Source organism: Metopolophium dirhodum, chromosome 3 (genome assembly GCF_019925205.1).
Source record: "Metopolophium dirhodum isolate CAU chromosome 3, ASM1992520v1, whole genome shotgun sequence".
NCBI classification, from domain to species: Eukaryota; Metazoa; Arthropoda; class Insecta; order Hemiptera; family Aphididae; genus Metopolophium; species Metopolophium dirhodum.
Genome location: NC_083562.1, coordinates 7,517,000 through 7,534,455, shown reverse-complemented (window position 1 = coordinate 7,534,455; position 17,456 = coordinate 7,517,000). Strand labels below are relative to the sequence as shown.

At 37.1% G+C, this 17,456-nt stretch overlaps 1 protein-coding gene across 1 annotated transcript in view; it reads left to right on the top strand.

The window, feature by feature from the left end:
- Nucleotides 1-307: 307 nt before the first annotated feature.
- Nucleotides 308-17,456, top strand: part of LOC132940265 (neurogenic protein mastermind-like) — a 35,254-nt gene continuing 18,105 nt past the window's right edge. The window contains exons 1-2 of the mRNA XM_061007757.1: nucleotides 308-765; nucleotides 1,319-1,692. Of these exons, the coding sequence (XP_060863740.1) occupies nucleotides 1,459-1,692 (234 nt within the window). The 5' untranslated portion in view covers nucleotides 308-765; nucleotides 1,319-1,458. The remainder of the gene's footprint in view (nucleotides 766-1,318; nucleotides 1,693-17,456) is intronic.

Here is a 17,456-nt window from a genome sequence, read left to right as displayed (position 1 = left end):
CCGTTCGAATTTCGCGTACGGTTTTTTTTTTTCAACGACGGCGTTCGAAGCGGACACCACGGACCTTATGCCGACGATTATCATTCGGTTTTTGTCGTATTGCCGTAAATGCCGTGATACAAGAGTATTTATAATCACGTCGTATCAACGCATCATTCATACGACGCAATTTATATGCGACGAGCGCGGATATCAACCCGTCTGATATACGGTATCGTACGGTCGTCGCCGACGGGTGGTAACACTGCTCGACATGTATATATGTGTTGATCGGCGGCGGCGGCATGGTCCGTCCGTTTCCTAACTGAAAACAATGGCGGCAGTCGTATGACGCGTCTCGATCTGGCACACCGTATGTTGCTCCGCCGTCCTCTTTACGCACAAGCGATTTGTTGATTTTCATCGCGAATTCGATCTAATACACGTCCTGCGATTTGTATTTATTTGAATTTATTGATCCTGGTGCGTATACAGACTGTGTGGACGTAACGATTTTTGCGTAATAATCGTAATATAACAATAATAATGACAGTTTATCGGTGGCGATACCGACGACAACCTGTACAGACAACTTAGATCGGTTAAGTTCGATCTCTGTAACGATAGTGTATGTGTTGAGTGTGTGCTTGGCACTCGGTGATTGGTTTTTTATTAATCATTGCGACCATTGAACAATCCAAGACCGATCACAATGTACGTCGACCTGACGTGAACACGGACGCAATCATCAACGACCGTCCGCTGGACCACTTTTAGTTTTGACGAGTGCGTATCAAATTTTGATTCCTTTTAACGGTCAATTTAAATATTTTCACTCTACCCAATTATTAGTTGACGACACTTCTCGTATTGCTCAAATTTCGTAAAATATAGACTATATCATAAATTGTCCAGGTAGTAACTAGTTGCTGGTACATTGTTATCAGTTGTTGTTTATGTTACTCATCATCTTTCTAAGATCTTGTTTTGGTGTTTTATATTTAACATTTTTTGTTACATTTCTGTTTATTATTTACTATTGAGTGTTGATACCTGTTGAATAGTCTGTAATCTAGCTTAGTTCCTTCAACTAATTGTTCACCAAAACAGATAACCACCGGCCATCAATATTTATTTACAAGTTTCTTGTCACAACTTTCTTATCACTATTAAGTATTTGAAATTCTAAAAATATATCTTAGTATCAAATAATTAAGTCATAGAAAATATATTTTAATATTTTTTCCAAAAGTATTTTTAAAATAAAAATTTTAGGTATTTCAAGTCTATATAATAATGTATAGTTGATTTGCTAACATTTTGATTTTGTGGGTTCTAGTGCAAATGTGAGTAGCTGATCAAATTCATTCTACTAAACTGGCGAGCTACCACCTGAATTGCGGTCCTGAAGGATTGGACCAAGGTGCATTGTTAGGGGGCGGCTGTGGTGTGTTGCAGCAACAATCCGCCGCCCCCGGCATGGCCGATGTCGTTGTCCATAAGCGACAAGCAGTTATTGACAGATTAAAAAGACGAATGGAAGGGTACAGGAGACATAACCAAGACTGCGTTCCGCGCTATAACAACGCATTCGCAGAACAGCAAAATGTACAAGAAACATTAATGCTCAAACAGAAATACATGGAAACAAAGACCAAGAGGAATGTTAAAAAGAATGACAAAAAACCAATGGAAAATGGCAATACTATGCCGGTAAGTTTATACACATTTTCTTAAATATTTTTAGTTAGGTTTAGGCAAATTTCATTATCTTATTTCTTAAATATTTATTTAACTGTCATTTTTAAAATGTGTTAATTGTATTCATATTTGTTTAGCACAGTACTTATCTAGGTACGAGGTACATCCTTAATTTTGGTCTAGCCTCCTATTAGTATATTTTTCACATGCTATTTTATCAACATTTTCTAATATTTTTAGCTACCTAAGGTAGATTAGGTTAGGTTAGTAACCTAAACTTAATAAATAATTATTATTTTCTGGATACATAAGTGTTCATCCGGTTGTTTATAAGTGTTTCATAATCAACGATTTCAAGGTTGATAATTGCTGATGTTGGTATATTCTGGGGACTTGATGATTGATGTTGTGCTAAAAGTACAGATAAAATTCTTATCTAAAAATATAGCATTTCTATATTTTTCATCATACGGTATTAAAATCAAATACAATTTAATTTAAACCTAAATTGCACTGTAGTACCTATCAATTCATAATAATAATTATTGATCCATAATAATATAAATATATTTGCATGAAAAAAACAATAAGAGAACCATAGGGATTTTTAGTACTGTTGAAATTAAAATTATAATTTATATTAATATTAAATTAGTTAAGAATATTTGCCCAAGTACAAGCAAAAATTATTTTTGACCGAAAAATAATATACATTGGTTTTTGAGGTCAATTACCCTAGTACTCAGACAAAAAAAATAAAATTGAGTTATTGATAGTCAACGAACTAGGCAAGGAAAAATGTAACCATTGAATAATATGTAACTAATTTAAAAAAAATGAAATGATGGTGTTTATCAACTTTATTGATGTTTGCTTTTTTATGCAAAATCAATCAGATAAGTTATATATTCTTCAAGTGTTGCATTTTATCTTCGTGCTGTATGTATTGATTTTGAGTATGAGTTAAAAGTTTATACTTGGCTATTTCTCAGAGTTTTTTCCTGGTTTAATGCATAATAGGTACATCCAGTGAAGAAAAAATTGTATATTTAGTGATTTTAATGAGTAGAACAAAACGTATGAAGTATTTGTTGAAGCACTAACATTTTTTTTTTTGTCAGAAAGAAACTACTTTATTTGTTTATTATGAAATCATCGATGAACTGTATAATTTCATGGCCAGTTTCCTGAATTCTTAATTTGAAATTGCGAAAATTTGATTTTGCAAATACAGTTACTGCGACATTCTTAGTTTCTCCATGATTAAATTGATTTAATATTCATATCACAACCGATGTAAAAACCAATATTTATCGGAAAAGTAAACTCCCCCAGTTTTTTAATGTACCTATGTAGTATTTACATAATTTTCATTTACATCTCTTGATGTCCAGCCTTTTCAACATTGGTTACCAATTTAATGTCATTGAACGTTCGTTTAGTGTCCTGTAAACTTTGAACAAATTATACGAAAAAATAAAAACAAGAAGTAAATGCAGTAAAGTATTTCACGTGGAGATGGCCCAGTTAGGATAACAATGCTCCCGTAACTGAGCCCCGTACAGTTACTTATCGGTGAAAGGAAACTATGAGCTCGGACGAAATCACAATCTTAGAGTAAAACAAATGGACATGCGCGCGTTGCTGCATCGTGTGTAATATTCGTTCGAATGGAAATTTGTATTTTATTTTTATCATCTGGTGCTTAACAATCTCTTTTTTTTAAATTACATACAATATATATATATATATATGTATTTGATATTGAATTGCTCGTCAGTACATTTTTCACAATAGCTTATCTGCAAACAAAATAATTATAATTCTCGATGTCGTCGTCGCGCACTGTTTGCGCAATTTGAATATTTTTTTTTAGATAATAACTTACGACAAAAAAAAAATCAACCAAGAAATTAACACCGAGATAGGTAGCAGTATGATTTGTGCGTAATACAAAATAATATTATACATTTATATCGGAATACAATAATTTAATGTGATTGTTTAACGGTATGGAATAGGCAGAGTAGTGGTGACTATTATTACGTACACAATAATAATAATATATACGTGTGTGGCTACGTGAAATTCATTTTATCTGTGCGTTTTAGATATTGCCCTTGGACGGCTAATAGTAAAACATAAATGATTTATTTTCTTAAATTTGTGAAAAGTGTTTGGTTTCGAGAAAATGATAAAATGGTAATAAATAAACATTACAATCATTGGAAAACCCGAACGCGAATTTGCTGTTGTTGTTTACGCGAGAGGAGAGAGAAAGAGAGCGGGCGTCAGAGTTACACTTGTGACTCGAACGTTCACATCCAGATGGCGTATCGTTCGGAAATTTCGTACTTTATTAATAAATTATTTCCTAATCGAGAAACACCATAAACCTGACAAACGGCACAAACGTCGATCCCTTTCTCTTTTGGATTTGAATTCGGTTTATCTGACCGCATACAATATACAACGACAGAACATTGTATTATTTGTGTAAAATATAAATAATACAACTAACTATTATGTTATAATACGGTTAAAACTGCAAATGAATAACAAAATTTTACGTAAGTTCACGTTAATAAATCTCTACATTTGTAGGTTACGTGCGCAGCGACGTCGTTTTTATTAACGGCAGTCCTTCGATTCCGATATTATTATTTAGCGATAAGACCGTCGCGCCGCTAGTCCATTGTTATCGTAGGAAACACGCAATAATAATATCATCCTTGCAGGTGGCTCATAAACACATTTGCGCCAACGCATATTTAATAACAATCTATACTTAAATTTAATAACAGGTAATTTCCTTATCGGCTGTAGTAATTTTATCACCGTGTGTGTTCGTTGTACACATTTTTATCGAGGGTTTTTCTATTTCTGGGAAACGTCTCCGTGGTGTACATATAATTACCTATACAATATTATAGTAGATAATAGATTAGATTAGGTTATCATAGATTCAATTATTATATTATACAATAATATTATAATCATTTAAAATTCGATCTTCCAATGTGGTGCGAAATACAAAACCGATGCTTCTGCGCGCGCGTGCGTTCGAGTAGAGGAGAATAGAAGTTTTCATTTCGAGGAAAAAAAAGTGGCAAAGTCAAAAGTCCAAGGCCGGACGGCTCGCGAAACGTTTTTTGTATAATATAATAATTGTGCGCGACGATCGCGCGAGGTAACCGGTTAACGGCAGCGGCGAACGGGCGAAATGCATTGCGTGCGAGCGATCCCGTTGCTTGTGATTGACATGTGCCCCCCTCCCACCGCGGACGACCAACCGTAACCGCCGCCGTTACTTCGCCCGCAACCGCAGCACTAGTAACGCGGCGGTGGTGTAATAATCGGTTCGTAATAAAACCGACGGCACACGACGACTTCTTCGCACGCACACACCACTGCACCGCGACCGGTGTGGGAACGCGTTGACGCGCGCAACGCTCGCAAGTGGCCGTCAGCGGCGGCCGCGCGCCCGCGCGACGTAAGAGGTGCGCGCCCACGCGACACCGGTCGCGCGCGCGGAGCAAGTTGACGGAGATGCGTGGACACGAATATGTGGTGGTACTGGAATGAGAGCAACGTGTTTTTCGTGCCCCTACCCCCCTCCTCATTTTTGTACCTTTCTTGAGGATTTTCGGTTTTTGTCGAGCGTCGATGCGAGAACGTCCGTAACGCGCCAGAGTTACGGCAACAAGTTGCGCCCCGACGACGCCACCCCATTGCCCCACCCCCGCGTCACTTCATTCCGCGCGTATTTTATTTCTGATAATAATTATTATCCGTGTTTATACAGATTTTTTTTATAATTTTTCCACTGATTCTTCAACTTACAGCATTCTTATATTATTTTATATCATCTGTCGCCAATTTTATTATTTTAAAGGCAATATTATCGGTTAAATATTTTTGTTATTATTAGTTATTACTGTTATTTTCGACTATCCGTAGGTAGTGGTGGCGGTGGTCGATGCCCCTCAATGCGCTGTTATTCGATTTTTATTTTAACATCGTTGCATAACATTAGAAAATATTGCGTTTTCCTTCGGTTTGCCTACTCAATAATTAAAGACTGATATTCGATAATTGGCTATTATATTGTTATTGTACTTGTGCTCGTTTCTGAAACACCATTGTATAACTTGTTACCTTGGAATGGTTGAAGAGTAGACGTCATGATATAATCCGTGCGTTTATTTATCGAATGATGTGTTGGTGTTGGCCGTTATATTCCGTGTGAAAGTCTAAATCGGTACAACAGAAGAGCTATAACGATTTAAACAACGAAATTGTCAATAATATTGCTATTATTCCTTTTAAATTGATACCATCCTACATAAAATTGGAACGCTTAGAAATAAACGCCTCATCAATCACCTACAAGTTTTTCCTCTTTCCCATGTGCTTTCTGTGAGCACGTGTTCCTCTTAGCACACGTTAATGACCCCCCATGATGCTATTATTGCCACATAAAGGTTTTAGGTTTCTATTATTTTGTTTTTAAATTTTAAATCGTTATCATTTAGCAGCATTCCCAAGATTTCCTGTTCGTGGGCACCCGTTTGGAAACGCTAAACGTATTACTACGGCCTATTTCAGGCGGACCTATAAGTGTGAAAAATCCTTCAACTTAGGGTTGGCATAACTATCCATAACCGAGCTGGTTCTGTCTATACAAAACCCTTAATATAAAAATAATCGCGTTATGAGAATTCGTATGATATTATTGGGACTTGAACAAATACTGACGTGGTATAGTATGTTCTGTAATAGGGTTGAGAGGTCTCAGAGGCAAGACTGTTCGAATGTCAAAAGCGCTGGGTTGATATTGTTTTAAGGAAGTCAAAAAAACTTTAATAATAATGAATACTTTTTTGATTTTCGAATAACTACATCATATCACATTGTGATCCACACGGTAGAATGTTGTTATAAATTATAAGTTATAATCGACTTGACTATGAATATTTTCCAGCGGGATCCACGCGTAAACGTAAAGAAATGGCTATTCTTAAAAATGTTCACGAAATAAGTGTGTTATGTAACGATAATTTTGAACGAACGATTTAGCGCAATATCGCGTGTATTATAATATTACGATTACGGTGAAAATCGATCGTTTACAAAAATATTACGCCTCTACTATAAAGTTAAGTGGTCTTCGGGAGACAGAGCGATACTGTATACTTAGTCTAGGGCGGATGGGTTGCTTCTGTGGGCGCCAGTCCTTGGAGCGTGGTCATGACTTACATTTTCTACATTATGCATTACTTATGAACAATTATAATTAAACTTAAAAAAAATTCTTTTTGAAAAAATCGCATTGCGTCGGTATTATACACATGTGCGTATTTGTCATCCCGGCAGCGTCGGTGGTGGTTATTTGTTTGTTTCAAGGGTGTTTAACCCTCTGGATTATTCGTACGGTGGCGAGGCGGCGGTGGTGGTCTCGGCCAAAGGTGAGGTGGCGGCGGGGTGACGCGGCGGCGAGGGAGGTGATGCCAGCGAATCGATACCGATCTCTCATTCTCTCTCTCCTACACCCGTTCAGCGTTACCCCTACCACCACCGTAGCGTGTTGTTCCGCTCATGTAATATCGGTGGCCGGCGCGCGCGGGTGGCCGCCGCTGCCGCCCCCGTACGGCCATACTCTCTGCCGCCACCGTGATTTTGACGTACGTACTACGTATACGCCACCGTCGCGCGCACACTGTGGACGCGCGTGTCCGCGATGTCGCCGCCAATACCGCCGCGTTCACCCTTCAACCCCGCCCTACACCGCTATCCTACGACGCGCCACTGCGGCACTTATAATGTGTGTGGGTGTTTGTTGTAAGTTATACATATTATAACAACATACATAGGTATGCGAGTAAAATGAGTAAACCTATAATAGTAACCAATTGGCGGGATAATTCGATAACGTTGTTGCGTCGCATCAACAACGCACGACCGCGATAACGGTATCTAATATCTCTATACACCGGTCCGCGACTCGTAGGCCATCATCACAGTGGTGGTGTACTCCTCGACGCGTGTGTACACCTCGATTTGATGACGTTTAGCCAAACTAAAATACTAACTAGGAAAAAGATTTATGAAACATCTTAACCGTAGATCGACGCGGTGTAATGAAAAAAAAATTGTTAGTTAAATTGATCGTTATATAGCATTAGAGTTACTAGTTAGTCCCGCCGTGCACAGGTGTTCCGCGTTATACGTTTGTAGGTCGATATTATTACGCGTTGCGTAAAATGACGTTATCAGTAGACTGTAAACGTTTATAAATTATAACGTTTGTTTCCTCGACTGTTCCGTTTTATATTTAATACGCATATAATATATATTCTGTGTGACTGGTATTGATCGATCTTGTGAAATGTACTTAGCAGTTAGCGGTTTAGTCGACGTTTGACGTCTACAAAAATCGATAAATTCGCACTGGCACTCGTCTGCTGCTGGGATTTTGATAATCGTGTAAACGAGACGGCCCTGTGTACGATTATAGAGGTTCACAAAAATTCGGTCTATTCACGTCTTGTTGTTTTTTTGGCATTGAAATCGGCTTCAGATAGATTTTAGCGTGTCGTGTATAATAATATTATCATAATCATCGTAGTGAAAATGTTATTTAAGCAATAAGCTTACGGACTGTTTCGTTTCCAGAGGACTTCTTCCCCCTTTTATTTAATAAATTAATCGATTTTTGTTTTGGTATACTACAGCCGTAAGTAAGTGAGTAAGTAAGTAAGCTTGGTGTTGTGTATAGTGTGTATGTATAGTAGTATGTGTGTGCATGTTGTAGGACCGGCGGCCGAGACAGGGGACAGATGCGATCGCGTTCGGTCGCCGTCGCCTCTCCTAACAGCCGTCGTCGTCGCCGCCGTATGTCGCCCCTGAAAATGTTTCGTCGATTATTATGACTACTATCCACGGGTGTTTCGACGACCTCTCCGATCTTGTCGGCGTCGAATGCGTGTGTCATACACTCTCCTCCTGTGTAACAACCACCGGCGGGGGTTAGCGAGGGCGTAGAAATGGCCGAATACAGTTTTTGAAAAATTATATTTATCATTGTTATTTGTTTAAAAACGTCGTCGTCGACGAGTATTATCATTATTATATGATTCAGATGGATCGTAAAACACCTTTTGGCATTGTAATACTTATAATATATACATATATGTTATATGGTCGTGTTTGAGGGGAACGGTCGATTTCCGGTGCACCGGTTACCTAGGCCATATAATATTCACGTTGACATGAAACTATACGCTTAGGTATACCGTACATCATATCGCTCATGTGTGCGCCTCCCTCTCTCTGTGTGTTTTATGGCTACCCGACGTTGTTACGCACTCATCGGTATACCGTGTCTCTTCGCATTGTGATGTTTGTAGGTTTTTTTGTGTGTAGACAAGATAATATAATGTGTGTGTACTCAAGACCTTGAACTTGTGTTCACCCCAAAACTGTAGCATGCATAATCAAACAGGTATATACTGCAGTGTGTCCGGTTATTTTTTATTTTGTTCGTTTGTTTTCTACTAATATATTCCGCCGGCGATGTGTCGTCCGTCTGTTGTGTGTCGTACGAGTCTAATAATATTATAGTTAGTTGTTTTTGTCATTTGGAGTCGGGTTTGGACGACAAGTTTCTTTGGAGGGAGTCACTAGGTTTTGATTTTACTCCCCTACCTCCATGGTTCTTAACATTTTTGGTATTCAAAAAAATACTTTAATACCTCTAAAAAATAACAAGACATTTTCAAAGATTTGTAGTTTTACCAATATCTTTAATAGAATATTTCAGAACATTACTAACTATATAAATAAGTAAACCAACGCTTAAAATAGTAACGATTCGTCTGCCGTGAAGTCTCCGAGAATAGCTCACGTACGTGTGTGTATGGTGATAAATGAGTAGTTGTGTATATTATTACATATTATATATTATTGCTGTTATCTTATTGAAGGCCGTTATCGATAATCCGGACAAGGTTAAAGTCGCACGCGCTACAAAAGAGTGGATACAATTCTGTGTCACTACTCACTATAAGTGCATATAATACAATATTTATGTACAAACTGATCTTTGATCCGGACGAGAGGAATAAAAATTGAAAAGGAAAACGGCTCTCTTTGGTGTCGGGTTATATTGTGCCCGTGGAGGTCTAGAGAAGAGAGATAGATCTGTGGTACATACGGTGCGCATGTTTGATTAATGGTCATCAATACGGACATAAATAAATTAAAAACCGAAGAAGATAAGCGATTTTCGATAAATCGTTGATGTGTTGGAAAATACTTACGAGAAGAACAGTCTACAGCAGCGTGGCACACACGTACCTCATATTTTGTTCTCAAATTATTTAAAATATATACAATAATGCGAAATGTATGATAAGGTCGACGTTATCGCCCATTTTCTTTCGAATTCGATGGTAATAATTTAAGTATTATTATTTATTTGGCCTATTATATGACATTCCGTATATCCGTAATAAACCCTAGAGTGACACCTACTGATAATGCCGGCAGATGTGTTATCCAAAACGATGTGTTATCGCTTAGGGTTGGCTAAAAAAAGCCCAGCCCAATAATACCCACTGGTTTTTTTTAATTATTTAACACTTTTTTGGATTTTTAAAATGTTTTTTATTAACCCTTATTGAAGGTGAAAATAAAACCATACACTGGCAGTTGCCACTTTAGGAATAATAGTTATTGAAAGCCAAAAGTCACTGTACTTAATAATAAATTAAAACCCACCTATATTCCAACTTCTAAACATAATATATAATGATAAAACTTTTAGGAAATAGGAAGAAGTTATATTTTAAATATCAATCCGCAATCATAATAACGCAAATCACATAATAATAATAATAATATTTAACATGCTTATTTTACAGTGTAACCAAAACAAAAAATAAATAATTTTTTTGTGGGTTTTATGATTGGTTTAAATGAGTTTTACTATGGGTTTAAATGGGTTTTTTTTAAATAAAACCCATTTCAACCCACCATTTAATAATTCTTCAAAAAACCCTGGGTGATTTTGTGTTTTTTTTGGTTTTATGGTAAACTACCCAATTTAACCCAACCCAGTTGGGTTTTATTAAAAAAACCTGGGTTTTTCCAACCCTGTGATCACTGGTGGTCGAACAGCGTCGTTGCGTACACAGTCCACAAGTCTTGCCCGGTAACGTCATCAGCAGCTGATTACAGCAATTTAATATGTTGTAACGTACAGTGGATGGACTTTGTGTTCGACGACTATATAATATTATAATGTACTTGAAAACAAATATTTTATCGTTTTTTTCTGAAAATTCTATCGATGCCACTGGTTTTTACCATGACGTATATGTGTCGCCACTCTCGAAACAAACGTCGTATGTGTATTATGCGTTTAGATGTTTGTTTTAGCGTAAGGCACGTCGCATACCTAAATAATTGTCGTCCTTGGAGTGAATGCTTTGCGCACTAGTCGTCAAGACTCGCGGACAGCTTATAATAACGAATGCGTTTTAATAATAATAATAATAATAATAGTCAATATTGTAATAGAATATTATGTTTCATAGTTTTGACGTTAAATACATTTCTAAAGCTCGTAAACTAAAATAACTATCGTCGATCGAGCGCAGCTATGAAGCTTTTAAAAACCAGTCGTCGTCTTTTGGCTCCTCTCTGCCCTCGTCGTCTTCAACCGTCCATTGACATATTATTATTATTATTATTATGTGTTACAAAATATTTTTACAATAATTCATCGGCGCAATTTTTTCGCGTTCGTGAAAAAATATGGTTCCAATAAAAAACATCGAGTATTTTTAAACACTTCTACTCCGTGCATTTATTATATACTGGCAACCGTGTCACACACACACACGCGCGCGCGAGCGTATTGTGACCCTGGGTCTGAGATCGCGAGCGATCCTTGGAATTTTACCTTCCAATAATACGTCGTTGTCCGAGCGAAGCTCATCAACAGCAGACACACACACACACACACACGCATTCCTCTTCATTGCGGGTCGTTTATTATTATTATATTATTTTTTATTTTTTTTATTACTCATTCATTTAATTGGTCTCATCGTGTGTGTGTTTGTGTGCGCCGGACGTTTGAGCAACCAGAGCTCTTCTTAAAAAAAAAATTTCATGCTCTTTACATAATAACACACATCACATATAATATTATATACCATATACGTAATAATAATAATAATAATAATAATATAATAATGCTCCGGTGGTGGTGGGTGTCGTAGTGGTCGCGAACAAAAAAAAAAATCGTCTCGTACGCACGCACGTAATATCATCATCGTAATAATACGTACGACGGTGGGCACCGTCGTCGCGTCCGGACCACCTGCGCGCGCGACCGGAGAATATTACCGCACCATAATATCGTACGATATTGTTATATTATATTATTATATTTTTCACTATAATAATATTGTATAATATAATATTATCGTGTACGCATAACTGCCGGCGTTGTCGTTGATACCCGCCGCCCGCACGTGCACGGTCATCGGGTTCGCGGCCCGCGGTAACACTGTACGAATAGCGCTCGTGCCTCGCCGCAGTGCAGGCACAGTTTTGTTTTTTGGATCGGTATTATATACCCTCCGCGCGCGCGTTCGGCTCGCTCCATCACTCTCTCTCTCCGACCGTCCGTCACTCTGCCGCCGCTATTACACGCGGGCACCAGACTACACACACACACACACTCTGTCTACTTCTTTGCGTAACCCCTCCACGGCAGCCGTGTCCGCTTCGGTATAGCGCGCGTACGATTTATTATTATTATTATTACTATTATACATAATAATATGTGATGTGTGTGTGTGTACACCATCATATAATGTAATATTGTTCCAGTGGTTCTCAACTGTACGTCTGTACGGCGCTATTTATAAACTCCCTCATCTTTACCTATTTACAACCCCGAATACACGCCACCCTCTTTCGATGACGACGACCACCACCGTCGTCGGTGGTTGTGGTATGCGCGGTACTCGGGTTTTTATCATTTTTCGGCCTTCTCGGTTTCTTGTCAATAGACTCAGGCTGGAGTCGCGTTTCGGAAATGAGTACACAATCATTATACTATTATCGTCGTGTGTAGTTGTTGGCCGTATTGCGCGCTCGTGTCGTATCGGTTGTGCAGTAGGTAGGTAGAGCGTCGCGGTGTATAATATTATAATATAATATATTGTGTACTTGGGAGTCGATCGCGCCAGCCGATTGCTCGTGATCGTAATAATATGTGCCACAGGATGTGCGCCGATGTTGTTGCCACCGCACTCCTCCTGTACACGACGCGGCTTGTCCACACACTCAAACACACACACACACACACACACACACACGTACGCGATCGCCTCCGTAGTGTACACCGGTGTGGTATGTCCTTTTCGCTGCACCGGTGGCATTGGTTGTGGTGGCGGTGGAAGTGGGGAGGGTCAAATTGTGTACCTTCTCACCTCTCTCACTTGTTGGTGTTCATTGGTCAATGTTTTACGGGTCAAACACCTGCTTTTTTTTCATCCGTCCGTCTCTCTTATGCTCTCCTCTCTCTGCCGCTATTATACTCCCTCGCCGTCGCTTTGTCGTCGTCGTCGTGTATTCTCCTCCGTCTCTTAAGCATCGTCACCGGATGAGAATCTCTCTTCACCGCTGCAGTGAACGCCAAGCTATGGTGGCAGAGGGAGAAGACTGGCGGGGACGAACCACATATTATACGCGGGCGGCGCGCACATTACGAGGCGTGCAGCTTATTATTATTGTCTCGTCTGGCCCGTGCGAGACTGCCCCGGCGGCAAAAGAATCCCGCGAGTTCTATGTCCCTCCTCACCTACGTCGTCGAAAATTCCACCGGTAATAATGAGACAAAAATACATCTCGAATAAAAAATTAGTTAGGTTATTTTCCTTCGATTTTTGCGCGTAACCTCGATAGTTCACAATATTATATAAACACAAAATATTATTATCATTATGCCGTCGCAGATAAGTGCAGTACACGAAAACGTATCACCAACGACGTCGGCCGGAACGCGGGCGTTGTTCAATTATGACATAGGCTCGTCTTCGTTACCCAATTCGGGACACTAATCGATGCAATCTTTCTTCATCGGCAATTTTGTTACATCGCGCAATTATTGTCGTCCTCTTTCAGACGTTTTTTTTTTTTTTTTGTCTCCACATCATCGGTGGACTTATATACTTAGCTTCTTCAAAGGTGATGATGACGAGATTGAAATAGAAAGAAATTGCTCGTTTCAAGTTTTTACGGTGTGTGTATCGCCACCGTAGTTGTGGTGTTATTATTACAACAAAATCCGACACACTCGTTCATACGTCTTGTGTTCTCGTAAACACGGATTGTTGCCAGCAACCGGCCCCGATCGATAATAATATTATCGTTGGCGTCATTAGTCTTATCGGTTTTTTTTCACAAAAATGTATAGTGATTTATTTTTATAGTGATCCTTGAAAACGGATTCACAAGAGTAGGATGCTTACTTGCCGCTGCTGCTGTTCTTCCTCTTCCTCCTCTCGACCCGTCGGCGGATACCCTCCATCCCCGGTGTGTGTAATCTAATCGGAAACGTAAACGTGACTTCGACAAAGAAAAATGTTGTCACCGTTGTCTTATCAGCTATACACATATATAACATTATCTATGCGGTGTGTGTTTGTGGAGATCCATAAATTAAATTGTTGGTTTGTTTGATGATAATAATGCACAGTCTGGAGGGGGGAAATGATGTGAACTCTGTGACGGAGACTGAGGTTGTAGTGGTTATTACGTATATTTATAAATATATATAATACGAGATGTTTCGAATTCATTTTGACTGAACAAATTGAAATTTTTAATGGCCGATGAGTAATAGAAAATATCTTTAAAAAGAATCCAAAACAAATGAGTTTACTTCGGGGCGGGAATGTAGGGCAAAATCTTTTTTTAACGTATAGAAAATAATATATGCTCACTGTTTTTATTACATTTAGTTTATTATTATGTAAATATTTTGTTTCCAATCAATGAGTATGATATGTAATTAACTTTTAAAGTTTATTCGACTCGAAACGTAGTTTTGTATTTCAGAAAATCTAAATATATTTTTCTTTGGACATTAATTCTCAATGTTTTCATTTTTTGAATCAAATTGATAAAAATAGATTCTACTTAACAAAAATCATTTAACGCTCGGTTAGGTGACCAATTGCGTGAAAAAAATATTTATATTTTATAATATATTTCACCGTTATACCTAAAAGGAATTTGTTTTTAGCATGACAACATTTCAATAATCTGTATAAAATCAACATTAATTATTAACTATATAGATAATATTACGGACATTTTTCAAACAAAAATAATTTAAAAAATATTTTTTCTAAGAACAAAAATGTTTTTAATCCTATTGCGCGTATCCTATGAATACTTGACAAAACACTACACGTAGAAAGGTGGGTCGTACTCATTTTAAACGCCACTCTTTTTATTATATTCTGCAATCATGTGCCATGTCGTTTATTTGTTCCATTAAAGTTTGGATTGAATGTCGTTTTACTAACGTCTTAATATTAATTAATAAACATTTAATAAATATTAATTAACAATATAAATATATAACTCGTGTCCAGTTGGTAACATTGAATATATTCTTTTAAGAGGATGCTATTTGTTGTCTGCATTAATTGTTGTCTCCGTCTTACACACGTATGACATAACACATTTTCGTTCACTAGTTTCAATAGTGTGCTGTTAGTTTTGATGTTATAGTGATTTAACCTATTATCAATTTTTTAGTTAGTAACATTATCTGTGCTTAAGCGTTAGCTTTTATTCGATATTTTAATTTTCAAGCAAGATATGAGAATTTTTAATTTTTGATATCTTGCTTGAAAATTAAAATTTCAAGAAATCGGCAACGCTCAAGCACAGATAATGTTCCTACCTAAAAGTTTTATAATAGGTCAATTCACTCTAGTATCAAAACTAACAGCACACTATTGAAACTAGTGAACAACAATTTGCTATGTTCTGCGTGTGTAATACGGAGACAACAAAATGTAGTATAACATCCTTTTAAAATTTAAATTCAATGTTAAAATCAAATTAATATTTTGGTTAGATATTTTAAACTGAACTTTGTCTCGTTTACGTGCCTTAAATCTTCAATAAAATTTATTTTGATTAAAATGATTAATACTTATTTATTACTACCTAATAAATAATAATTTAAATTTTATAGAATATTAATTTAAACTGTATAATAAACCATTTATATTCTCATACGATATTATTATCACGAAATGTTTTTTTCATTAATTAAATATGTTTAATCGTTTTATAGTTTATTGAATTATTTGAACTCTACGAAAGATTAAAATATAATATATAAAATGCATCTTATGAGGTACGCATGCAATTGGGATAGTAGGTAAATAAGTACACTTTTTGTAGTGAAGCGTCTAGACGAATCCACCTAAAATGCAGTGGTAGGACATGATAAACAAGTGGGTGATAGAATATTCGTTAAAGTAAGCATTATTTTAAATTTATGTCTTGGACGGACGACGAGTCTTCATATTCGTTGGTGATAAACTAATTTTCCGTACGAATTGTTTCTAGAAAGGCTATCACTATTATTACTATTAACGGTGTAGTATTAACGGATGTATAGCACTTAAAGAACAGTTGTTTTCGGAGAAAGCAAAACTGAACAGTTGCCCGGAAGAGACGTCTGATTCTAAAAATTAATTTTCACGATTTCGTAGGTAACAATATACCTATATATTTTTTTAATCTTATAAATTATAACTATTACATTTTAACACAACTACGTCACACATTTCTTGTCGGCAACGTGTTCGTTTATTTCTGTTCTATTTTTAACTAATGTTATATATTATTTTATATTAATATTGGCTTCAATAGAGGTTAGAATCATTTAAAGCAATCATTTATAGCAATCTTATTTTGCAATGTGTATTTTTATATTAATTATATAACACCATAATAATTGCGTTAGTCTTTTTCGAACGTTTATCAGTATTCAGTGCGTTTCCGACGATTTCCACGGGGCCGGTGTATCACATGTATATTATATACATACATACAAACATATTTGCGCGGCGATAACGGTGTTTCGCGATGATGCCGCCGCCGCCGCGGAGTTGTTTGCCGAACGACCGTCGTTGTTGTGTTGTACTCCCGATGACGTCGCGTGCGTCGCTGCCGTCATCGTGCGCGTAAATAAAGCGGGCGATCGCGTTCGAGAATAAATAAATAACAATAACTATTACCTATTTATAATACGACTTGCATCGAATCGAAAATGGTTTTAATTTTATTTTTCCCACCCAATGCTTGTCAGTGGCTTGCCGTTTATCGCTGCGTTACATATTATTGTTATGCATTTAAAGATAATGATAATAATTAGGGCACGGGATTTCTAGCATTTGCATATTTGTTTTGCACTATCTGTAAAAAATCCAACTAGAAACGAATGTCTTTCATGTCGAGACAAAGCCAAAGCTGTAATTGTATGTTGCATATTTTTGCATCTGGATATATTTTGATTTTTGAGGCATGATATATATTTATTTTTTTAGCTATTTCTGCACATTTTCTTTTTAATAACGTTAATCAATACGACAATCAGTTCTTCTTATATTATTTGATTGTACGACGTACGTACACGTAGTTATCGACTTTGGTATTGTCCGCGTCTT